General features: G+C 59.4%; 1 protein-coding gene across 1 annotated transcript; it reads left to right on the top strand.

Moving 5' to 3' along the window:
* WNT4 (Wnt family member 4) lies at positions 1–25,791 on the top strand. Its single transcript, XM_075552051.1, has 5 exons — positions 1–82; positions 13,627–13,862; positions 23,022–23,153; positions 23,253–23,395; positions 25,213–25,791. The coding sequence occupies exons 1-5, from the start codon at positions 6–8 to the stop codon at positions 25,678–25,680; spliced, it is 1,056 nt and encodes a 351-aa protein (XP_075408166.1). The 5' UTR covers positions 1–5; the 3' UTR covers positions 25,681–25,791.

Here is a 25,791-nt window from a genome sequence, read left to right as displayed (position 1 = left end):
GCACCATGAGTCCCCGCTCGTGTCTGCGTTCGCTGCGCCTCCTAGTCTTCGCCGTCTTCTCGGCCGCCGCGAGCAACTGGCTGTAAGTGGGGCCGGGCGGGGCGGGGCAGGGCAGGGCAGGGCCCGGGGCAACGGCCGGTGCCAGGCGACGCGGGGCGGTGGGCGCGTGGCGCCCGGCAGGTGTCTCGGCCGCGGGACAGGAGGCTCGCCCGCTCGCCCTCGCCGCCGTCGCCGCCTCTGCCCGGGCCTCCCTCGGGCACCCTCGGGTCTCCCCTTGCCCAGGCTCCACTCCCAGCCCAGAGACGGTGGCGGCGGCGGTGTCCGCGCCTAAACGCGGCCGGCCCGGGGCGCCCGAGGGCGCAGAGGGAGCGAGCTCGGGGCGGCGGCTGCGGAGGGGTGCGGGCACGGGGCGCCATCCAGGCCGACTGACAGGTCGCCGCCGAGGAAGCCCGTTCCAGGGCAGGGCTTCGAAACAGAACGGCAGGTTAATCCCGCGGAGCCCGGAGCTGAGCTGTGCCGCGCTGCGGGCTGGCGTGCAGGGACCTGTTCCTCCTTGCGGGGTGGGGGCCGGGGGTAGGAGGAGGGACGGGGCCGGCACGCGGGGCCTCTCAGAGCCTCAGCGGGCGCTGACCGGGCCGTGGTTCTACCCGGGGCGGCAAGAAACTGTGTCCCGCCCTTGGAGGGGACAGCAGCCCCCACCTCCCTGTGGCTGGTCTAAGGAGGGGCGGGATGGTGACCGCTGGTGACCTGTCTGTCTGTCTGTTTCTCCTTGAGTGGGCCTGCACTCATGCGGCTCCTGGGAAGGGACAGAAGTTTCACTGGGGGGGATGGGGCATCGAGGATGAGCTGGCTAAGTGGGTGAACGGGGGAGCTGCCACCCGGCCCCAAGGCCCCAGGCTTAACCCTGGCCCCAGTCTCCCTGCCCAGAACTCTGCCCCCAATAGCAGTGGGCAGCCAGTGGGCCACCAGAGGGGGAGGGGGAGGGGGGAGACGGTCCAATATTGATCTGAGGAACTTGAGGTGGAAAAGGGGAGAGCCAACAGTGTAGTTGGGTTTCCATGGAGACGGCGGGAGAGGAAAAAATTCTCTCTGCATCAAGACCCAAGAACAAATCTCTCCCATGAAATTGCCCCAAGTGTCCAATGGCTGTTGCTATGAGGTCATTGCGGCCAGCCGGGGCCCAGCAGGCTAGAAGGAGCATGTTCAGTTGGGGGGTCACAGCCACCCAGGGCTTGGGGGACCGAGGTGATGTGGAATTCTCCCAGCTGTTCCGAGAGCCAGCGAGTCCACGGCAGTCAGAGGTGGCTGTGGAGCTGTTGTTTTTCTTGGAGGCTTCATTTGATTAACACTTCAGGAGCGGTGGCAGGGTGTGCAGAAACCAGGGCACCCCTGCCTCCTCCTGCCACCCCCCTGGAGGCCAGCCCCCTGCATGGGGCCCTGCAGAGCCCAGGGTGCAGAGCTGAAAGGAGGGAGCCTGGGGCCCCTGGAGCTGGCTCTTGACTGGCTGAGTTCAGAGCCATGCACTCCAAAGTGAGTCTGAGCGTCAGACGTGAAGAGCTGGGTCTGCCCTGCCTGCTCAGCACTGCACCGAGAGCAGAGGAAAGAGAAGTGTGAACTCAAGGGTCTGCCTGGGCCTTCAAGGAAGAGACCACCTCTGTCGGGATAGGGCCACCAGGCGCCGCAGTTAGTTGTTGAGCTCATTTGACAGATGAAGAAACTGAGGACCAGAGCTGAAAGCAGAGCCCAGGTGTCAGGGACCCCAGGCAGGAGCACCATACCCCTTTCCCTAAAGCCATCCCTGAGCCCGTGTGGCCCAGAGAGCTGCCGTCCACCCTGTGCCACAGAGAAGCCAGAATCCTGGCCAGGCAGGCAGCGCAGCTCTGGGCACACGAGCTGCGGGCAGACCAACAGCTCAGTCCCCGAGCCTGCACGGGGTGGTGGGGGCAGGGGGAGGAGGAACAGCGGAGTGGGGAGAGAGATTTGCAAACCTGTTCTCTGCAACAACGGTAATGGTTCAGGCTGCCACAGGGCAGGTCTCCCCACGACCCAGCTCTCCCCTGCCCCATCTGAGACTTCTAGCCTAGGCTCTTAGCTCAGCCCAGAACCGGAGGAGACAGGGAGCTTCCAAGACCCTCCCAAAGCAGACCCACTGTGATGGAGGCAATATCACTGAGCACATTCCAAGCTTGGGACACTGACTGTGTTTATCAGCTTCCTCTTCTCTGGCCAAAGGCTGGGCCAGCTCACCATAAAGATGCCACAGCCTGGCCTCCACAGTGCTTGGGGTCTAGGTGGGAAGACAAGGTGAAAGCCAAACCACACTGGGCGGGGGATGGGGTAGGGGCTGTCCCTATTGGTGCTGTCAGAAGCAATGATTGAATGAGAGTGGGAACAGTCACAGAATAAGGACTCAGCCGGGAGCGCCGCCTCATGAGAACAGTAACCTGATAGCAGCAGAAACCCATCTTTCAGATGAGAAGGTGAGGATCACAGAGGGATTGCCTGCGATCACTCAGGTAGTAATGACAGGACCCTCTGACTCTAAAGCCAGGAAAAGCTTTCAGTACATAGATGCCCACTGCAGCCTGGGGACTGGCACTGTGTCTAGCGATTGAACCACCCTAGGCTTGGCCTCAAAGGATGGTTGTCTTGAGTATCCAGTCCCCTCCCAGTACCTAGAGCCAGGCTTCGCGGGGGGGGGGGGGGTGATCATGTGGCTGGTTGGTCACGTGGCGGGATGTTGTCTCTTGTCTTAGAAGGGCAGGGGGTGGGGAGACCAGGTGTCCCACTGAGTGCAGATCATGAGCAGAACAGAGCCTAGAGCTGAGATGGCTCCGAAGCCTGAGGTCTGGGTAAGTCCAGAGAAGCTGGAAGCTATTGATTAGACTTGCTTCTGGCACCCAGAACAAGCTGACAGCTTGTGGCGACTCCCATCACCAAGGGAAGGATGGACAGTCCTCCAGCAGATGGCCCCAAGCACTACAGGCCTGGGCTCTGCCCTCGGGGCTACCCTACCACAGACCTGGGCCCAGAGGTTCCTCAACACTTCCCCATCCCACCCCCTGGCACTGAGCTGTGCTGGCCTTGCAAGTCCTGGGGTCCAGGCCCCAGCTCTGCTCCACATGCCGCGAGGCCTTCTCCCCCATGCTGGGTAGCAGTCCTCAGCATGTGGTTCTGAACTCCAATTGGGGATGCTGAAAAGAGCTGGGGAATCGGTCCGCTAAGGTTTTGTAGCTATCTGGAAGGGAAGTCCTAGATTCTAGAACCTAGAAGAAGCCCCAAGGCAAAGCCCCTTGCTGTTCTCAAGACAGCCCAGCAGGGTGGCTTAGAACAGGCTCTCCAAGACAGACTGCCCAGACCCCTGTGCCACATAGCAGCCACGGGATCTTGGGGTGGTGGCTTACTGCTCTGGACCTCGGTTCCTCCTCTGTTAAGTGGTACCCACTTTGGGGAGGAAAGCCTGAGGACAGAATGCACCTGTAAGACCCTGAGCCCCTGCCAGTACTGCTGTCAATGAGCTGAGGCCCTCGTGTCCCTGTTTATAGGGGCGATGCGGAGAGCAGGTCTCAGGCTGCTGTTCTCAAGCCCCTTATATCCCCAACTGCTCTGTCTGGTCCCCAGGCTGCTACCGCCCTTCTCTGAACCAGGCCTCCCAAGAGCCTCACAGAGCCAGGAAGGCACAGCCTGGCTCCTCGGTAAAACCTGCCAGCCAGAGGAGCTGGCCTCTCGGGGGGAGGCAGGGGAGCCTCACTGGTTCTGACTCCCCACAGGAGTGTGTCTTGGAGCAGCTCCCTGGCACCTGCTTGCCCAGTGTGGGGAAAGTGGGCTCCCTTGGGTGAGGGCAGGGGGAGGCCTGACACTCTGGCTACAGTGTACAGGTGCCAGGTATAGGAGAGTTGGCCCAGGTGTTCAATGCCAGCCCCACACATAAATGCATGGTCTGTCTTCCCCAGGAAGCACCCCCGAGTCCCTAGCCCTCTAAGCGGTGAAAGCCCAGCTCCATCCAAGGGACCCTCACCATGTACCCTGGGGGCTGGGTCACTCATGCTCTGTTGTGGGTACTAGGCTATGCATCACAGGGTTACCCAGCACCGCCCCCATGGTGGCAACCAGAAATGTCTGCACACAATGGCACAAGCCCCTCAAGGGGCTGCATCCCCATCCAGTTGAGAATCAATGGCCTTCACGTCCGTCGTCCTGTCTGAACCATCTGGGTCATTAAGATGGACTTGAACTTGACTTGTTCTCCCATGTTCAAATCTCATGATTTGTATCCCCTGCTTCTAAAATGGTTTCAAGGTTACAGGCTGGTATATGATGAGACACGGAGTTGGAGCCCAGCAGCGGCTCTGGGGGTGGGCGCAGTGCTTAATCACTCTTCTGGGGACCACCAGGTCGGCGTCGGCAGCGGCAGCTCCGAGGGAAGAAGGTGCAGCAGTCTGCTTCCATAACGAAGCCCCAGAGGGCAGCCCTGGGAACCCCAGAGAGCAGTTGGACTCGGGGCTGCAGGGCAGCTTTGAATCAGAATCAACTCTTCATGGGAACAGATGACCAGCTCTTTTCTGTGGGACCACTGACCTTAACCACTGCAGCGCCCGCCCTCCTTCTGCAAAGATCGAAGCCCGTGGGACCCTACGAACAGTTCTCCTCTGTCCCAGGGGGTCGTTATGAGTAGAAACAGCAGCCCTCTCGGGTGTCTTCTTGGCGTTTTCTACAAGGTTAGGAACAGCTGGCGACCAAACCATGGCACACATGCCTTTGAATAAGCCTCTCATTCATGCCTAGTCCCCTGCGGCGGGCCCGGGTGCTGCGACCATACAGCAGGGAGCTTCTCACCACAGGGGGTTCTCAGAGGACACTGAGACCGGCCTCCACAGGGAAGGAGGTGCGCCCACTGCCCTCAGCCTCAGTGGTGCCCAAATGTGCCAAAGATGGAGGGGGGCACGAGGCTGTCCCCCAGCCCACCGGATGCTCAGCTAGAGCAGACCCCCGCCTGTCGTGGGACCTCATAACCAGCTCCTACCCAGGCGTCTGCTCTGGTTTGACTTCTTCCTCCAACCCTGGATTAGCAATCGAGCGACTCAGCAAGCCTCTGACAAGACAGAGCTCCCCAACCTGTCGGAACTCGCCCACCTCGGCCCTGTGGGTGCATCTGGAGGGCTGAGCGTGTGCATGCAGCCCCACATTGCCTGCTCCTCCCCCTGGGGAGAAAGGCTGAGGCGGAGCCAGCCAGGCATGGAGTTGGCCAGGGTATCACTGGCAGGGGTGGCAGCCGCCTGGCCTGCCATTGGCCCTTTCACTCACCCCTCCGCTCCAACCAAGCTTGCAAGAGCCGTGCTTGCTCTGCAAACCCATCTGGAAGGTGACCTTGCGACCCCAGACTCATGTGCCAAATTTCCATAAGGTTGCCAGGTTCTGTCTCCAAGCCTTGAGCTGCATCTCCAGTGATCCAGCCAAGGCTTGCTCCCTGCTGCGACCCTGCCAGTCCCCACTTCCCCATCCAAACCCCATCCACCTTCCCATCGCCTGGAAAACTGGAAACCAGGCTAAGTGTGACCGGCTCCCCAGCCTAGGCTGAACCCCACAATGGAGGGGACCTGGTCTGAAGAAGGAGAAGGAAGGAGGAGGTGGGGGGAAGGAGGGAGGACGGAATGGTCTTCAGGGAGGGAGGGAGCCTCCCTAAGCTCACAGAATGTCCTTTGAGAGGCCCATGGGAATCAGTGGGAACCGCTGATGGGCCTCCAGGGGACTCATCCCGCTCTGACTCTAACTGGTCCTCACAGACCACCCCTTCCCCGCCACACTCCCCTATCCCCACCTCACTCTGCTCCCAATACCTGTCTCTCGGGATTGGGCCAGGGACACTTCCCCAAAGGCTAGAGGCAGCAGCACCTTCTCCACCAAACTAGGTGGCCCAGTAGCATGCCGCCCCAGGCTGTCAGGGATGGCCAGTGTCCAGTGGGGGTGGCCTGGTGTGCCCCCTGGAAACAGATCAAGCACTGGCCAAGACTTTTTCAACTCAGGCCCTGCCCTGGACGCTAAGGGTCACATCATGTATTTGTGGTAGAGCCAGACCTCAATATCGGTCCTGAAAATCTCTCCAGAATTTTCTCTGTAGCAGATGAAAGCACCCAGGTCATTCTGTGCTGGAGACGGGAGTGAGCAAGAAGGAGAACGATGGCTCTGGCCACCCGGGTCTGGCACAAGGAGGCAGCGAGTGAGTGGTTCAGCTGTAGACTCTCCCAGAGCTGAAGGGACCCACTGACATGGAACAGCCTGAGACCTGGAGCCGAAGCAGGAGCCTCCCTCCAGGAAGCCAGGGCTGGCTCTAGATGGCGTGACTGGGGTTTCCTCCTCCCCCCTCACTGCCTCCCCAGAAGCTCCGAGGACAGCTTTCAGGTTCAGTAGTTCAGCAGCCGCCAGGTGTCCAGCGGTGTGAGAACAGGGGCTGGTGGGTCTCTCTCTGCTGGTAAGAGAGGAGAGTAGACAGAAAGTGCCCCGGAGGGGACCCTGCCAACCCAGTGTCCCAGGGAAGGAGGACAGTCCCTAGCTTGGGCACAGCTCTAGGACCATCAGATCTGATGGGGGGCCACTTCCTGGACTTTGTTCAGCCACCGGGTCCCCTGGAAAATGGGGGTGAGGGGACTTCCAGGCAGGAAGTCAGGGCACAGAGTAAAACAGAGGGAGCGGGGGCACCAGGGTGCTGGACGACAGGGAACCAGAGATGCCCTGAAGCGGGGAATATGCGCTGAGGTCTCTGTGGAGCAGGGCAGCCAGGGGGAGGGGAGGGGGAAGGGATCTGCTCCCCAGGAGGCCTCCAGTGAGAAGACTACAGGGACGGGGTATTAAGACCCAGAACTTGGCCAAGGTGGGTAAAGTGTGGAGGGGAGGCAGTACCCACCACCCACGAGCTACCCCATGTGTTTCAAAAGCCGCCCCCTCCATGCTGGCTGGCCCTGTGGAGTTTGGGGCCAGGGCAGCTACTCCTTTCATGGATCTGCTAGCCACAGAGTCCATGGGCCCAGGCCCGGCCCAGGTGTCCACCCAACCTGGAGAGCAGGGCCCTCCTAGCACCTGCACTTTAGAAAGCCAGCCCAGAAGCCTGCAGGCCCCAGGCCTGCACTGTGGCTCAAAGAGTACGAACAGTTCTAGAAGTGTTGGTTCATCAGTGGGACAATCAGGCCACCTTCCTCCATCCCTGGCTGCCAGGCCATCACGTCCTCAGATGCCCTGCAGCATCTTCAGTGGCTCCTGGGCTGGAAACCAACAGGGCCTGTGTTCAAGTCCTGCCCACCCCGGGTGGCTGCCTGGCCCTGAGCAGATCCCTCTCGGAGCCTCCGTTTCCGAATCTGAAGACAGAGGTGATGGCACCTGCCTGGGTCCCCTGTGCTGCTGCTATGGGTGATGCTGAGTAACAGCACACCTGGGAGAACAACAGCTCTACCCCTCCCCCACACCCTTGCTGTCTTCTTGTGTGTCCAGAAACAGCTGGGCTAAATCCCCTAGGCACGGCCTGAGTCTGTCTGCAGCCCCTACTGTCCCTGCCCAGCCCACTCGTGTCCCTAGCCCCTCATCTCCTGATGGCACCATCTGGCTACCCCATCTTTTATACGCCTGCTCTTCGGAGGCTCTGGAAGGTGCCCTCTGGCTCCACAGGCACCGTGTGAGAGCGTGCAGTGGGACTGGCAGCTCATGCTCAGAGGGCTGTCAGAGGCCAGGAGAGGATGGCCCGGTGGCAGGCCCAGCAGCTGCTGGCTATCCCGCAGAGGGTCCAGCTCCAGGACCAAGGGGTTGGGGGCTGAGGTGGGGCCGAGTGGAGAGGTTCTGGTGGCTGTGGCTTTGTCTACCACCCCTACCACCACCCCGCTGCTGTCAGGTGGACCCTGGCTCACACAGCCCTGAAGGACAGAGTAGAACCTCTCCACGGGGCTTCCAAAGGCAGGAAACCTTTTTTTTATTTTAACAGTTTTATTGGCATATCATTCACATGCCATTCAAGGCAGTAATTTTTTTATTAAAAGATCATTTTATTGGAAACTCTTACAGCTCTTATAAGCAATCCATACTTCAATTTTATCAAGAATATTTGTAAATGTGTTGCCATCATTATTTTCTAAACATGTACTTTCTATTTGACCCCTTGGGATCAGCTCCTCTTTTACCCTCTCTACCCCCTCCCAACCTCATGGCCCCTTGGTAAATTATAAATTGATCACTGCGATCGGTTCCCGCTTCCTCCCCTCCTCCCCCTACCTGCCCACTACCTTCCTGGTATCGCTACTCCCAGGCCTGTTCCCGGATTCCATATGTAGTGAGCTCTTAGCTCTTATCTGTACCTGTGCACGTGCTCCGGTCTAGCCCGCAGTGAAAGACGGGCCTGGGGTCACGATAGTGGGGGGTGAAGAGCCTCAAAGAACCAGAGGAATATTGTACGTTTCATTGGTGCTATACTGCACCCTGGTTGACTCATCCCTTCCCTGTGACCCCTCTGGAAGGGGATATCCCATTGTCTACAGATGGTTTGGGGTCCCTGCTCTGACTGCCCTCATTCTCAACAATATGGGTTTTTTTAAATTTGTTTGATTTGGGGCTTCTGATGTCAAGGCAGTCAGTCTTTACAGGAGCACACAGCTTCGTCTTTCCCCCTCAGAGCAGCTGCTCCGTCTGAACTGCTGGCCTTGCAGTTAGCAGTGCAACACTGGGTGCTCCTAGGGTTCCTCTTGTGCTTCAAGACGTCAGTTATGCTGTATCCTTCTGAGGCGAGGACTGTTCCCACCCCATCTGACAGAGGAACCCGGGCTCAGAGATGCCAGCCACACCGCCAGGCATGGCAGGAATGGGATTCTGACACAGCTTCGCTGCGCACCAGGCTGAGGGGAGGCCACTCCCAGGGGTCCTGGGGGGAGGCCAGCAGCCTTGTCTGAGAGCCACTCGGGTTGAGTGGTCGTGGCCTGTGCCCTGGGGGACCAGTTCCCCGTCTTGACCGCAGAGGTCTTGATTCAGCCCCTGGGGCGGCTCCTGCTGGGTAGGCACCCACTTCCTTCCTGCTCCCCCTCCAAACCCCTGGCCTCCTTCCCCGCTGGTATCGCTGGTATCGCAGGCACCAGTGCTCCTGAGCAGGCTCTAAATGCGGCCTGGGCAGGCGGGGAGGCCAGCGGGAGGGGGCAGAGAGGCCTGGGCCAGCGTCCCAACCCCCACCTGGACACCCTCGGGCCAGGACCCGCGACACTGACCTGCTTGGCCTCCCAAATGCTCCAGCTATTTCCCGTCCCCTCTCCCCGGGACGGGACACGAGGGGAGGGTCAGAGAGGCGCGGGTTCTCCTCTAGGAATTTGTATATTTTTTTTAAAAAGCAAGCAAACCTGGAAAAGCTTGGGACAAGCCCAGCTAATTTTAGTTTCTAATGAAAACAGCAGGTGGCCGAGAGGATCCGATCTCCTGGCAGGGCGCTCCAGCCTCCAGGCTGCAGCACGGGCCCGGGTGCGGGGAGGGCCTCCTGGGAGGGGCCTCAAGGACCTGCAGTCCCCTTAAGCTCTGGGCCAGGGCCAGCTTGGGCTGGCAGCGTAACCGAACTGATGGCATGGCCACAGCCAGAGGCCTGGGTGGCCAGGCTGCAGGTGGCAAATTGCTCGGTAGTGGCAGGAAGAAGTCTAAGTGGGCAGTGAGGCCAAACCGGAAAAGACATGGAGATGGTTGAGGCCCTCACAGGCCCGGCCCAGTGCATCGGCGACTGCCTCCTATCCTGCCCGGGCACGGTCTTCCCCATAAACGGCTGGTGCGGTTGACATTTGGGCCCAGCCCGGTGTCAGGGTCAGCCAAGTGGCCTATGTGCCTCTGGGGGAAAGGTTGAACCACCTTAGGTCCCAGGAAGCAGTGAGGCCTAGTCCCAAATGGTCCCAAGCCCTTGGCCACTGACAGGCAAGGAGCAGGAGGGACTCCGGAGACAGGAATCCGGTTCTTCGCTCCCAATCCCTGGGCTCTCAGTCCACCAGAAGGCGAGCAGAGGGGACGACGAATGGGCACGCTCTCCATTCATGATGCAGGGGGCTCGAACACCTCTCCAGCATGCCCTGGCCGAGCACGAGGAGACCTGGGGACATGGGTGATGTCAGTCGTCATACGGGGCAAAGCCACAGCTGGGCACACCGGGGGAGCTGAGAAGCAGACAGAGCTGGATTTGCATCTCGGCTCTCCCGCTCTGCAGCCGGGTGTCTCTAGAGCAGTGGTTCTCAGCCTTCCTCATGCCTCGACCCTTTCAGACAGGTCCTCATGTGGTGGGGACCCCCAACCATAACATTATTTTCGTTGCTATTTCATCGCTGTCATGTTGCTACTGTTGTGAATCAGGCGACCCCTGGGAAAGGGTCGTTTGACCCTCAAAGGGGTCGCGACCCACAGGTTGAGAACCTCTGCTCTAGGCAAACCCCCTCACCTCTCGGGGCCTCAGTTTGCTTGGTTACACACTGAGGTCAAGTGCCCAAACCAATCGCCAGAATGGCCAGCCCACTCAGTGTGGGCGAGGGCTGCGAAGCCCGGAGTCCCACCTCTCCCCAGCCTCCATACCAGCTCCAGCACCCAGCCTCCCACGGGCCAGATCCGGGGTTGGGGAGAGTAGTCGAGGGTGGGGCTGTGCCTCCTGTGGCTTGGAAAGGGACAGCTGTCGTGCCAGGTGAAGGCAGGGGCTGGCGGTAGTGGGCACTGGTGCCAGGCCTGGGGGCAGGGAGGCTCCTCAACGGAAGAGGTTTCTCAGCTTCTTCCTGGAAGCTGTCCCAGTGACTCACAGCCCTGGCAGCCCAGTGCTCACCCCTAAGTCCCTGCCACTGTCATGTTAGCCTGGCTCCCCTCTCCAGGGCTGTCCCAAGGGCAGCTAGGGGGACAGCTCGCTCCTGCTCAGTGGCAGCCTCTCCATCCCTATCCAGACACCCCACTCCCAGCCTGTGGACAGCGGGGAAGACCAAGGGAGGACAGGCCACTAGTCCACTGATCCCATGGGAGGCCGGGACCCTGGGCAGGTTCTGGTCAAGCCTGTCCCCCCATCCCTCCTCACCCCCCTTTACCAGAGGCCAGGGTTCGGCACACCTGCCTCAGCTGGACAGACAGAGGCTAAGTCTGTGCTCCCACATCACAGGGGGATGAGGGTCCCACCCCGCACTGAAAGGTCGAGTCTGGGCCTAAGCAGAGTAAGATCCAACTTCAGGTGGGACCCGGGTCCCCTCACCCACCTACTCTACCACCTCCCCAACGTGGGCCTGGCCCATCGCCAGTTGCTGGGCTCTTGGCGCCCCCTGCAGGCCACGAGCGGCAGGTGGGACTGGCTCCCTAAGAGACCCCTTCCCACCGGCGGCCCAGGAAGTGGGGGGCCCTGGCAAGCCCCTCAGTCTTCCCTCGGAGAGGCTGGGGCCTCCGCATCCCCTGGGCAGGGCCCACTCAGCGGGGCAGCTAGTTGGGAAAGGGAAGGCCCAGGTCTCTGCCATTTCAGCAAACCACACATGCTCCTGATGCACAGAACTGTCACTCGCCAGGCCTAGGGCCCCAGCACAGTCCCAGCAGTCCACCCTGGCCCACATCCTTAGGGGACCCCTCTCCTCCCCCTCCCCCCTGCGGCAGCCCTCTGGTCCCGGTTCTAGTCTGTCTCCAGCAAAGGCTGTGAAGTCAGGCTCCAACCCTGGCCTCGCCCCTCACCGCTGTGGGACCTCACACACAATTTGTCTGCCTGGCTGTGCCTTGGTTTCCCCTGCTGTGAAAATGGGATTGCTGAGATGATTAATCAGTCGTGCAAGTAGCCTGGTTTCCACTCAGGGCCATAAAGCGTGGCTGTCCTTATTACCACGGTCAGAGAAGCGTCTCCACATTTAGTCTCTGTGTACGGTTCCCTCGGTCAATGCTTCGTCAGCAAAGGCTGTGTTCCTGCGGGGACCGTGGGCTCCACATCTGCCCATCTTCCGCCCACAGGATCCCTTTGGCTTTTCTTTTTTTTAATTAAAAGATTATTTTTATTGGGGGTTCTTACAGCTCTTAGAACAATCCATACATCAATTCCATCAAGTGCATTTGTACATCTGTGGCCATCATTCATTTCTAAACATTTACTTTCTATGGGGCCCTTGGCGTCAGCTCCCCCTTTCTTTCCCCTCCCTCCCTCCCTCCCTTTGGCTTCTGACAACAGCCCCTTGCCACAGGCAGAGGCAGGACTATCTTCCCCACACGCAGAGGAGCTGGTCTGGAGAGCCCGGGGTGACCTGAGACCACACTTGAGGACACCACCGGGCCTTGGGCCCAGGCGCCCAGCCTTTCCTCCCCTGCAGTCCTTCTTAGGAGAAGGAACATATCCAGCGACATCCTGCCTGGGAGCCCAGTTTGCTGGACCCAACCACTGAGGGTCTAGTTCCCTGCAGATTGCTCCAGCAGGGCAGCAGTCTGGGAAGCTAAAGCTAAGGGAGAGCCAGGGCCCCAGCTTTCTCCCAGGAGGCTATGGGAAGGCCCTATTCCCTCTCTGGGCCCCAGGGTGCTCACCTGTAAAATGAGGGGCCTGAGCCAAACACCTGTCAGAGAAAAATCTGCAGGTCTGTCATTCCCTCAACTCTGCTTTCATCCAAGAGCCCAGCCCGGCTGTGAGCCAGCCGGCCCTCTTCTGTACCTGGCCCTCCCTGGCGGGGGCCATCTCAACCCAGACTCCAGTCCAGACTGCCCTTTCGTGTGGGAGCCCAGGAGCCAGGCATGTGGCCTCTCTGGAAAGCGAGTGCTCAGTTAATGGGGGCTGCTCTTTTCCCAGTGGGCAGTTACGCGGACCTTGAATCACCAGAAAGGCAGACCTCCTGGGCCCCTCACCCTGCACTAAGGGGAAGGTTCGGGGGCTAAAGCGTGGCTCTCTGTGACCCCTTGGGTCTCTGTTTCAGACTCTATAAAGTGGGGAGACTAACTAACGCTCACAGGTGTGTGGTTGGGGTACAGCAGGACAATGTGCTGTCCCTGCGATGAACGTGGCACCGTTCTGGGCATTGGCGAAACTGCACTCTCACCTACCCTCCACCAAAACTGGAGCGCTTGCAGCCCCAGTGCAGGCGCCAGCCTGGTCCTGGGGTGCCTCCCTGGGCAAGGTCATTTGGATCGTGTCACTAGCCCTACCAGGTGGGCCAGGCATCGTGGGCTCCACTGTCAGGCTGTGAAGCTCAAGGTCGGGCGTGGGCCGCGCACACCAAACCTTACCCTGAGAGCCCCTCATACCTGTGTTCTCCCCCTCCCAACCCTCAGCCCCAGGGCTACAGAAACCCCGTCCTGCCCGCTCCATCCTGGATACGGCTGGAGTGAGGAGCATGAACTCACCAAAGCCAGAGGGGGCCTGAGGTCATTGGGGACCCTGACTGGGGAGGGGAAATCAAACGGGCTCCAGACTCCCAGGGACAGGGCCTCACTACAGGGAGGGCAGAAGGCCATGGGCTGTTGGGTGCTGGACTTCTAAGGCAGGGCAGGGGTCCATGGCTGGGGTGCTGCTGCCTAGAGACCAGAGCCTTCCTACAGCGTGCCAGGGACGGGCATTGGGACTGGTCACTCCCAGACACGGGGCAAGGTGCGCACAGGCCGGGTGCAGGGAGCTCTCACCCCACCGCCCGCCCTCGTGCCTCCCAGGTACCTGGCCAAGCTGTCGTCAGTGGGGAGCATCTCCGAGGAGGAAACCTGTGAGAAGCTGAAGGGCCTGATCCAGAGGCAGGTGCAGATGTGCAAGCGGAACTGGGAGGTCATGGACTCAGTGCGCCGCGGCGCCCAGCTGGCCATCGAGGAGTGCCAGTACCAGTTCCGGAACCGGCGCTGGAACTGCTCCACGCTCGACTCCCTGCCCGTCTTTGGCAAGGTGGTGACGCAAGGTGAGGGCAGGTCACAGGCAGGGTCCAGGGGCGGGGCTGGGAGACGCGATGTTGAAGAATACAGTCGTTAGAGCTGGGGGCGTGGGGCAGGGGGGTGGGTAGGGACTGGACGGCGTGAGGGGCGGTGCGAGTTTGGTGCCCGTGGGGGGCTTTGCCGTTCAGCATGCTCAGTTCCCGTGTCACTCTAGAAAGGACGACCTAGGCTCACGCAGGGAGAGGACCTCGTTGCCCAAGGTTCACTCGGAGTTCATGGCAGGCTGGAGATTCAAACTCTGCCCGTCGCTGTTCCTACGCCAGCATTCTGCCTCCCCTCTCCCTCCCCACATCACAGGTGCTAGCCTCTAGCAGCCTGACCTTGCTCAGTCCTGAGATACAAGGATCCATGACCCGGCTCCTGCCCTCTGGGCTCAGTCAGGGGCAGCGGGGCAGACAGACAGTGAACGCGGCGCAGAAGCAGGCAAAGCTGGCTCCACTCTAGCAGTGCCCGTGGGCCAGAAAACCAGACTCATGGCCGTCAAGCCCATGCCGACACATAGCGACCCTGCAGGACGGGGTGGAACTGCCCCCTGTGAATTTCGGGACTAACTCTTTATGGGAGTAGACAGCCCCGTGGGTCTAATAATTGTATCCTGTCTGAGCCCTGGTGGCATCGTGGCTACACATTGAGCTGCTCAATGCAAGGTTGGCAGTTCAAGACGACCGGTCACTCCTTGGGAGAAAGACGAGCTTCTCACTTCCTGTAATGAGTTACAGTCTCTGAAAGACGAGGGAGCACGTCTGCCCTGCCCTGTAGGGTGGCTGTGAGTCACATCGGCTCAATGGCAGTGAGTAAGGCCTCTTTGGGATTACTGCCCCCACCCTCCCCCCGTGGCAAATGAAGAAATGGAGGCACAGAGTTAGGAAGGGGGCTTGCCAGGACTTAAGCCCAGGTAACCTACCACTCCAGCCTCTGTGTTCTTATGCTGACGGGGCAGATTTGATGCATTACACAGGGGGCAGAGCACAAAAGCAGATACTGCCCTTGACCAGGTGGGGTGATCAGCAGAGTCCCCTCACCCCTACCCCGAGCCGTGAGCCTCTTGCCTCGAACCTGAAAGCTGAGGGGGCAGTAAGCCAAAGGAGGACGGTGAACAGGAGCACAGCACACATTCCGGAGGCCTGGAGGGCTCCTTGCCCTCGAGGGAGTGGCTCTGAACCAGCCGCCTCTTTTTCTGCTTTCTGGGCTGGACACGGACACGGCCGAGCAATGGGCAGGAGCAGGGCCCCCTGGCTTGCTCAGGCAACAGGAAGAGGTCGCCCGGGCCAGCCTGGGTCTTGGCACCTGTGGTCCTGGATGGCGGGGGCCTGGGCTGTAGCGAACCATGTGGGTGTTGTTGGAAACCCACTGTGAGAGAGATCTGGAAGCCATTCTCCTGGGAGTTGGCAGGAGCCGGGGAGGCCTGGCCGTGCTTGGCGTCGTGGTGCGGCGCTGTTGCAGAAGCGAAGGCCCAAGACGGATTGCAGGAGCTCAATGGGCATGGCAAGTGTTTGGGGGATTGATCGGTCTGTCAGCAGGCTTCCCTGGACTGGGTCCTTCCTCTGTCTCCCCCATATCCCGTGCCACATTCTCTCCCCACACGCACACCTCCACATAGCCGTCCAGCCCTGTCAACAGGGCCTTGCTTCCCTCAGGCTCTCCATGGCTCTGTAATGACTGGATTTCTTCTTTTTAATAACTTTTTTAAATAACTCCTTTGTTTTGATAGGAAATACCAAATTGGGGGGAAAGTACAGAAACATTGTCAAAGGAGCCCAGGGAATCCCCACAGATCGTGACGCAGGTTCAACCTGCTTACTTTCCCCTCCCTCCAGGCACTTAGAGGGGTGCACGGCTTCTCGAAGCTGTTGTGTTCACCGTTGCATTTGTACCTCACTCAGACTGTTTGCCCCTGCTTCCCTCCACCACGTCCTCCCCCCACCCCTTCTCTCAACCCAGAGGTCTTGGAGGAAACTGAGGGTGAGGTCACATGGGCTTCCCCAGCCCCCAGCTGAGGCTGCAGGGGTTGGGCAGTCAGTGGACACTGTCTGATGGCAGAAAGGGGGTCAAGGCTGGAAGGGGGCACAGAGGGGCAGTGTGGATCAGGGCTAGCCCGAGTCCAGTGCGTGTTCCACCTGACCTCTGGGGGTAAGACCACAGAGGAGGTGCCCAGGCCTGGCTCAGCACACCCTAAAGACACTGGGACTCCTACCAGGCTGAAGTCTGAGCGCCCAGTCCCCTCAGAGCTGACTCAAGGCTCCCTGACGCCAGGCCAGCGGTGGCAGGCAGATGTCTGTCTCCTCTGGAGATGCTCCAGCTCCGCCCTTTCCACCCATCTTCCCACTTGCACGTTGTCCCTTTCCTTCCCTGGTAAAATTCCTCTTGAGAAATTCCCTACTTTCCACCAAACGAGAGGGAACGGGAAGGAGGAAAGGGCTCCTGCGGCTCAGGATGTTCTGGGGTTGGGGAGGTAGGGGATGAGGAGCTTCAGCAGGTGACTTCCCTCCTGGCACCTGGGGGTCCTCCCCTGTCCAGGAGACTCGCCGCACAAAGGTCCTTGGCCTGAGAGGAGCCGTCGGGGTCACTGTGGTTGTCCTCATTGCCAGGGGCTTTGGCCCCCAGCAGTCTCACACACGCCCCCCACCCTGCCCCCTGCAACTGGGGTCCGGGAGGTTTGGATGAAGCCCAACAACCATGACCTGCCTGGCTGGGGTCATGACCTCGGGCTATCGGAGAGGACAGGGCAAATGGATCCCACTAAGCCCCGGTTAGAAAATAAAACACAACCGGCGGGGGTCCAGTTGGCATCCACTCACGTCAGGGCAGAGCTGCACTCTATCCATGACTGCCACCTTTGGGAAGTGGACGCCCAGGCCTTTCTGCCAAAGTGCATCATGGGGGATTCAAGAGGCAAGCTTTTCAATACCAGTTAGCGCCTAGCTACTCCTTAGAGAAAACAAAAAACCAAACTCGCTGCCATGAGTGGAGGCCGACTCACAGCATCCCTACAGGATAAGGTAGAACTGCCCCTGTGGGCTTCCAAGGCTGTAACTCTTCACGGGAGTAGAAAACCTCATCTTTCTCCCAGAGAGCAGCTGGTGGTTTCAAACTGCTGACCTTGAAGTGAGCAGCCCAACACGTAGTTGCCAGGGCTCCTTTAGAGAAGAAAGGGCCCCCAGTTGTCTCACCTCCAACCATCCCCACGAGCACTATGGATCATACTGCTGTCCCCACAGTGCACCGAGAACAGAGACTCGGCAAGCAGGCTGGTCCTGGGCCCTGCACCTGCCACCTCCTGGCTGTCAGAGCCCCTCTGTAAGCCTCTGTGACCTCCTTCCTGTAAAATGGGGACAACCCCAGGGCCTGCCTCCTGGAACTCCAGTGAGGATTCAGAGACGCTCCCTCACCCTCCCAGGACCCTCCAGGCAGCCCCAGGATCGGCAGCATGTGGAGGCCCCGGCCACCAGCTCTGGGCCTCGTCCTCTCCCTCTATGGTGGAAGCCACCCTGCTCCCCACCCACAGCCCCAAGCCAGGCTACCGCTTGAGGGCTCTGTGTCACTGCCCAAGAAACTGTGCGCTAAGCTGAACATCTCCCCTGAAGTCTGCTGAAAAGGGACAGGGGGATACGAGTAACTGACTGAGCAAACCTTAGGGCCACAGGAAGTGGGCTTTGTGTTCTAGTCACTGCTTGCCACCACCCCACCCCACCCCCGTCCCCCAGGGCCTTGACCTGCACACAAGAGACAAGCCAGAAGACACCTGCTGCCTGAATGCAAGGGGGGTGAGGGCAGGAGGTCAAGAACTGTGTGAAGGGTCAAAGTCTCTGAGCAGCTGCACTGGGGTGTTGGAGTGGGCCTCCCGAGGGGGTAGGACAAGTGGGAGAGGTGAGCAAACTCTCTTGCTTCCCCCCCCCCAACACACACACACACATCCACCTGGCTCTAGCCTCCTGGCTAGTTGGGGGAGAGGGGGTGCACATGTGCACTGGCCATCACGGGAGGGCTCAGACAAGGCCCAGCACCATCTAGGACACCTTGCTGTCAGGACGCTAGGCTGGTCATCAAGTCAGACCCAGCAAGGGAGAGAACTTCCTTTGGGGCCATCAGCCAGTCACGGGAGGCCTGGTGGACGGGCAGCTCAGCCATTTCCCTGGACTGGGAGCTCCTGGGGACACGCTTCACCTCGGGGGCCCTACTGAAGTCAGGGTGGATGAGGGAGCAGGAGAGGATGCTGTCCCGCGGGCACCACACCAAAGGGCAATGCCAAGCATGCAGCCACCCTAACGACCCTCTCAGTGTCCCCTCCCAACGGAGAGGTTGGCAGAGGAATAAAAGCAATAGCAGTCCCAACAGCTGCTGTGCATGGAGGGCCTGCGATAACCAGGCACTGGACTTCGGGGCCACTACCCTGTTTGATGTCCTTAAGTCTGACGACTACAGAGGCGGTTCTCATACCAGCCCCATTCCATCAAGACAAGTGAAATCACACCTCTAGGCAGTGCCAGGAGCAGAACTCGGTCCGGTTCCTTCCCAGTGTACAGCTCCACCCCCAAGTAGCTGTGGAGCAGCCCGCTGCTGGCTGCTGGGGATCCCAGTGAGACGTAGGTGGGCCGGCCTGACTGGAGGGGGCCAGACATGCTGGACAACTGGAAGGTAAACCCGCCTCCCGGTGCCAAGCACATGGGGCAGGCATGCCTGCAAGAGTGCCTGGGTCGGGGAGGTGTGGAGGGCTCACGAGGAAGGTGGGGGAGAGCTCGGGGCTGGCCTACCGGGCAGCATGCCATGGTGGTTGTCGTGGCTGTTGTCAGGTGCTGGACTTGGTGCTAACTCACAGGGACTCTGTGGACCACAGAAGGAAACGCCGCCCGGCCCTGCACCCGCCACAGTGGTCACTGACCGAGCCCATTGTTGCAGCCACTTTGTCCATCCCCTCGACGCGCTTCCTCTTGTTCGCTGACCTCTACGGAGCACCGTGTCCTTCCCCGAGGACATGAGAACATGCCCAAAGGAGGTCTCACCACCCTCCCCTCTAAGGAGCGTGCTGGCTGCACTTCTTCCAACGCAGATTCGTGTGTTCCCCTGGAGGCCCGCGGCACTTTCAAGATTCCTCGCCAGCACCGTAATTCAAATGCCTCAATTCTTCTTTGGACTTCCCTGTTGGTGGCCCGCCTTTCACACACCTATGGAGCAACTGAAAATACCATGGTTTGGGTCAGGCGCACTGTATAGGCTCAGAGAAGAAGGCTACACCGCTGGTAAGGGCCTAGCATGAATCGGACTGGCTCCAGAGCCTTTACTGTAACCCATGAGCAGAGGACATAGAAACCTGGAGAGGCAGTCTGGAGACAGGCTATAAAGAGGGCAGAGGAAGGCCGCTCTCGGAAACCCGGGCCCGCCCTGCCAACTCAACACCAGCTGGACCTGCCTTGGATCAACCTGGCTTGTACCTGTCACCTCCCTTCCCCCAGGACCCCCACCCGAGTACTCCAAGGATCACCATGCCCATGGTCTCCTTGCCGACCTGACTCAGACGCCGCTTCTTCTCCCCCAAACACTCCTTCCCATTTAAATGTCCTTCCTTCCAACCCCTGGGAGAGGTGGCATAGGTCGTGAGTGAGTGAGGCAGGCCTGGGCTCCAGTTCCTGCCTGGTCACCCGCTGAGCCTCGCCTTCCTCCTCTGGAGAGCAGAGAGGAGAGGCTGCTAGCCACCACGAGCCTTGGGCACCTAAGGAGAGGGCCTGGCACACCGTGGCCTTCAGAAAGGAGAGCGGCTGTTATTGGATGCATAATTCCTGCCTCCCAGCCCAGCCTTGCATCTCAGAAGAGAGGGCAGCGGCAGCCAGACCCAGAGAACACACAGGACGGGGCCCAGAGTTGCTGGGGAAGAGCCCACCGTGGAGGCACCGAGCTTGGTGGCTAAGTGTGAGTGTGGCCCATGGACAGGAAACAGCGTTGTAGGCCACCTCCTGCCCCCCCCCCTAGAGAGCGCTTCCCCCAGCCCCACCCACACTGCCGCCCCAGGATAGGACAGTGTGAGCTCTGCCCTCCTCACCAGGGGCAGTCAACTCCCTGGCCCACTGCTGACGCTCCCAGAAGCACAACTCTTTGTCTGCGCAGCCTCAGGGAACAGCGGGCCCTGGCAGCAAGCAAGGCCGAAGCCTGGGTCCCGGGGCCACGGTGGCAGCCCTGGGGTCACGGGACAGGGACCAGGACAGCTCAGAGAAGGTCGGAGAAGCCCCTGGTGCCAGCTTCAGGTACCAAGTTGCTTGCCCACATGGTCTGGGCCTGGAGCCTCCTGGGCTGAACTCGCAAGTCTAGTGACGAACCCAGAAAAGGAAGTGGGCTTTAGGGTAGCCCCTGTATCTCCGTGAGGACTCGGGGCTTCTGGGGGACAGGGTAAAGCTCTAGAGGCAGACTGCTCAATCACGTTTCAGTTCTGGCTCCATCATGTTCTCACTGAGTCTTTGGGGCAAGTTGCTCTGCCACCCAGGTTGGGGCAAGGGGACCAGGAGTCCCCCTGAGCAATCTCACAAAGGTCCTGTACCCCTGGGACGAGTACTTGGCGGAACAGGTCAGCCCAGAGCCAGGGTGCACCCATGAGCCCCGAGAAGCAGAGGGACAAGGCCCAAGCAGGGTCCAGAGTCGGGGACAGGCCCACAGTCCATCGGCCTCACCTCCCAATTGGACTACCCTTCCCCCGTGGTCTTTGGGGCAAAGACATGCGCTGGTTCAGGCCTGGAAATACCAGAAATACCAGAAACTGAAGTCGGCTCTCTTCGGGCGGCCACAGCACAAAACCAACCAACATGATCCTGCTATTAACCTCAATTCACTTGGAGAAGACGCCATCTCCGGCTGTCAAGACCCCGGGTCTCCAGCCAAGGCCCCAGGGCCGGCCCAAAGTGGCCAGGCCCGGCCTGAGCAGTGGAGACGGGTGTGAGCCGTGTCTCCAGTCCTGGCTGGGACCAAGGACAGGGTGTCCCACGTCGCCGGGGACCGAGCTGCCTCCCACCCTAGCGCTGGCTCCTGCTGCCTCTGTCCGCAGACTCGGACACAGAGGAGGTGATTGTGGCCGCTGCTCCCAGGGGCAGCCCGGAGCACAGGCCTGGGTGTCGCAGAGGTAATTGCCAACCACGGGGCCAAAACCTGCCCCCCGAGCTCCTGTGGACACAGCCACTCCAGTAAGAGACAGAAGGACAGTCACGGGCACACAGAGGTTCTCACAGGGCCCGTGGGGGTGGGGGTGAGCAGGGGCGTCTGACACACACCCAGCCGGCCACTCGGACATGCACTGCACACAAACTCCCTGCACATCTCCACAGCCGCAAAGCCCCACACCCCCAAGGCCCCCTTCTACCAGGCATGGTTGCTTGGAGGATGAAAACGCCCATTCAGGCGGGAGACGGTGGTCAGGCAGGCCCCAAAATAGAATCCCCGAGTGGCTATGGGTGGAAGGGAGTGAGCAGGAGGCAGAGGCAGTCAGATGTGCCGGAGTCCTGGCTCTCACTCCCTGAGCCTTCGCTGTAGCACCTGTAAAATGGGCAAAAGCTCTGGTAGTGGAGGTCATGCCTGAGAGGCACCCTGGACCCTCCAGGCTCAGCACCTCCGAGTCCGTGCGATGCCAGGCGACCCTGTAGCCCAGGGAAAAGCACCTCTGTGGACGTCCGAGGCCACAACCCTGCACGGAGTAGAAAACCCTGTCTTTCTCCCAAGGAGCGCCTGGTGGTTTCAAACTGTGAACCTTATGGATGGCAGCCCAATGCTTAACCACTATGCCACCAGGGCTCCTCTGTAGCTCCTTAGGAGAGTACAAAGCCTTTCTTTCTCCCAGGGAGCGGAGAGGCACAGGATGGCCAGCCATCGCTGTGCCAGGAGCTGGTGTTACTGTGATTTCTGCTATGACCTACCATGTGTGCAGTATTTACCATGTCAGCATTCTCCATCTTGCAATTCGGTGACGTGACGGTTTACTCGTCAAGGTTAAGGAAACACATGGCATGTTTGGAGGAAGGTGGTATATTAGACAGGGTTCTCTAGAGAGACAAAACCAGATTGCTAATAATTTTACATACATTTATACAGATAGATATATTACATAAGAAATAAACAGTTAATTAAATTATAAAGCATTACAAATGGCTCAGTGCGACTCACTCCCGTGAGACAGTTGTGAGACACTGGCAGTCCTTCAAGTCTTGAGGGCCGCCGGGTAGTCCTCTGTAGAGCAATTCAGGCTATCTGGGCACAGGCAGCAAACAGCAAGGCAGGTCACCAACAGTCAGCCAGATGACAGGGTCCAACAGTCCCCAGCTCAAGAGATGTAAATTCCAATGGTGTGAAGAAGCAGGTCTTGTAGGAACCTCAAATTACAGCGACACAGTCCACAGGTAAGGTATCCCACAGGTAGTGTAGTTTTCAAATTGAGGCACAGAACAAGCAAGGCAGCCACATACTCGTCCGATGGTCAAAGAGCAAGAGAAAAAAGGCAAGGCTCACCAAGCCATTTATCTCTCCCCCTTTCAATTAATCCCACGTGTTTATCGGCCATGTTGGCACAATGAACTAACTACCTCAGGTGGGGACCTGAGCACAGAGCTGGGGGACCTCCCTCTAAACCCTGTGAGGTCTCCTGGTAAACAACGTTCAGAGACTGGTGGCACTGTGGGAGAGGCACCAGGCTGCTTACCAGCGGGAGGGCCATTTAACCCCTGCTGATCCTGGGGAGAGATGAGACTGTCTACTCCCGTATTCACAGCCTCGGACACACGGTGGAGCAGCTCCACCCTGTCCTTTAGTCGTGACCAGTCGGAAACAATGACTGATGCTCCGTGGCTGCTCCGTCCTAGTCTCATAGCCCTGCCATCTCGGGAGGTCGGCTCGCCTCTCCGGGCTGTTCCATTTCACCAAGATGTGAGCATCACCTGTCTTCCGAGGCGTTTGCAGTGACAGCCCAGCCCTGCGCTCTCCCCCCCACCCCCACTCCCCTCCAGCAGGGAGGACTGGGTGTTCAGAAAGTGCATAGGTCGCTCTCGCCGTGGTGAGGGCCAGCACCAGGCCTGGCCTGGGCGAGTCCTGCTCTCCCTTGACACCTGTCCATCCCTCAGGAGGCTGTGCCGCCCTCAGCGCCTGTCCTTCCTCCGCAGGGACTCGGGAGGCAGCCTTTGTGTATGCCATCTCTTCAGCCGGGGTGGCCTTTGCGGTGACGCGTGCGTGCAGCAGTGGGGAGCTGGAAAAGTGTGGCTGTGACCGGACAGTACACGGGGTCAGCCCACAGGGTAAGTGCAGGAGGCTGGCTGGGGCCACTGGTCTGAGCAGACACGGCTCTGGTCCTGGTCCTGACCCGCTTGGCCCTCCTCTGTGCTCCCCCCACTCAGGCTTCCAGTGGTCAGGCTGCTCAGACAACATCGCCTACGGCGTGGCCTTCTCGCAGTCGTTCGTAGATGTGCGGGAGAGAAGCAAGGGGGCCTCGTCCAGCCGGGCCCTCATGAACCTGCACAACAATGAGGCCGGCAGGAAGGTACTGGCACCCATCACCACCGGGGGGAAGGCACACAGCTCCCCTCCCCGGCCACTTGGGGAGCACTTGCTCAGCCTCCAGGTAGCACCGGGCACCTGCTGTTAAGCGGGCGCTCAGCAGGGTAGTGGGCACACCGGGGAGACTCGGGCTCACAGAAGCAGCCAAGTGAGTGAGAGACAGAGCCGAGTGGACAGCCCCCAGCGCAGCGCATGACGTCCCCCACCCACGTAGATGTGCAGGCTTCAAGAAGCTCATGTAAACATTCTATCATCTTTTTTTCTTTAATCATTTTATTGGAGCTCGTACAACTCTTATCAAAATCCATACATCAATTGAATCGGACATGTTTGTACATGTTGCACTCATTCTCTTCTAGACATTTACTTTCTAATGAGTCCTCGTACCAGCTTTTTAAAATGTCTCCCTCTCCCCCTCATAGCCCCCCCTCCACCCCAAGATTGTACATTGTGATTATCTTCATCTCTCACACCGACCCTGTCTCCCTTCCCCCAGGTTTTCTCTTGTTCTTCCCCTTGTAGAGGGGTGTATGGTTGTGTCAATCATTGCAATCGCTTCCCCCTTTCTCCCTCTTCCCCCTGTCCTTCCGGCATCACCACTCCCACTCCTGGATTCTGTTGTCATGTGCTCCCATTCCTTTCTATACTTGTGTACATTGCCCTGGGGTCATGGTTGTGGGGGGTGAAGAAGGCTCAAGGAACCAGAGGAATATAGTGTGTTTCGTCCATGCTTTACTGCACCCTGGTGACTCCTCCCCTCCCTGTGGGCTCTCTGTGGGGAGATTGTTCCACTATGTACAGATGGGCTTTGGATCTCCACTCCAGCCCCCCTTGTCCTCAACAATATGTCTTTGTTTGTGATGTGTCTGCTGATGCCTATCACCTGGTCCCTATGACTCCTCACGATCACACTGGTGGTGTGCTTCTTCCATGTGAACTTGTTGCTTCACTGCTGAATGGCAGCTTGAGTAACCAAGTCTTTAAGATCCCAGATGGCAAATCTTTCAAGAGCCGGGCACCATGTGCCCTCTTCACCACATTTACTTATGCATCGACTTCAGTGTATTGCCATATAAATATATGTACATGGGCCAGTACCTCTATTTTGTGGATTAATGTATTTACATATGAGCACCACTCTGTTCATACCTCTATCCATTGTTTTGCTTCCTTGGTCCTTCCTGTCTCCTTTTACCTTCCTCCTGCCCCACTGTCACTTTCCCCTTATTTCTGCCTCTTGGTACCTCCTCTTAGCTAGTTTGCTGTTGTTCCGACATCTCTCCCCCTCACCCCCTGCCTCGGATCCCTATCTCCTCCTTTTTTTTGACTCCAACACATCAGTTGTTCCCATCCATGGTGCAGCCTGCTCACCGCCCCCTTCCCGAAGCCAGTCATACACAACTCCCCCCACCGAATCATGAGTCAGGATGTGACCCCTTTTTTGTGTGTCACAATAAAGTTCACATCTGTTGTCAGAATGGGTGTTTCTGGGTCCCCAGAAAGACACCCTGAGAGTAGTGGGCCACAATCTCTGTTCCAGCACTGCCTGCAGCAGACAGGGGGGCTCACTGCGGAGAGCCCTCGAGGGTTGGGGCTCTGAGTCCACCCCGGGGAGCCTCGGGAGGAAGGCCTGGCCATCTCCAACCCTCAGTCACGAATAAGCTCTCAGGAGTGGGAAGCCACTGGCTGGCAGCTGGTGCTAGTGCCAATGCAGAGGAAGCCTGCAGCCTCCCAGGTCCAGCCCCTGGTCCCTCCTGGCCTCCACTGACCTCTCCTCTGCCCACCTCCCCCGCCCCACAGGCCATCTTGACGCATATGCGGGTGGAGTGCAAGTGCCATGGGGTGTCCGGCTCCTGTGAGGTGAAGACGTGCTGGCGGGCCGTGCCCCCCTTCCGCCAGGTGGGACATGCGCTGAAGGAGAAGTTTGACGGTGCCACAGAGGTGGAGCCACGCCGCGTGGGCTCCTCCAGGGCGCTGGTGCCGCGCAACGCCCAGTTCAAGCCGCATACCGATGAGGACCTGGTGTACTTGGAGCCCAGCCCGGACTTCTGTGAGCAGGACATGCGCAGCGGCGTGCTGGGCACGAGAGGCCGCACCTGCAACAAGACGTCCAAGGCCATCGACGGCTGCGAGCTGCTGTGCTGCGGCCGCGGCTTCCACACGGCCCAGGTGGAACTGGCTGAACGCTGTAGCTGCAAGTTCCACTGGTGCTGCTTCGTCAAGTGCCGCCAGTGCCAGCGGCTCGTGGAGCTGCACACGTGCCGATGACCTCCCGGCCCAGCCACGTGCCCAGCAACCGCCCAGTGGCCCCGGGGGAGGCCGGTAATTTAAGCAGTCCTTCACCCACCACCTGCCCCGAAAGATACTGGTTGTATTTTT

This window comes from Tenrec ecaudatus, chromosome 1 (genome assembly GCF_050624435.1).
Source record: "Tenrec ecaudatus isolate mTenEca1 chromosome 1, mTenEca1.hap1, whole genome shotgun sequence".
Lineage (NCBI taxonomy): Eukaryota > Metazoa > Chordata > Mammalia > Afrosoricida > Tenrecidae > Tenrec > Tenrec ecaudatus.
This window is presented reverse-complemented; position numbering and strand designations above follow the sequence as displayed.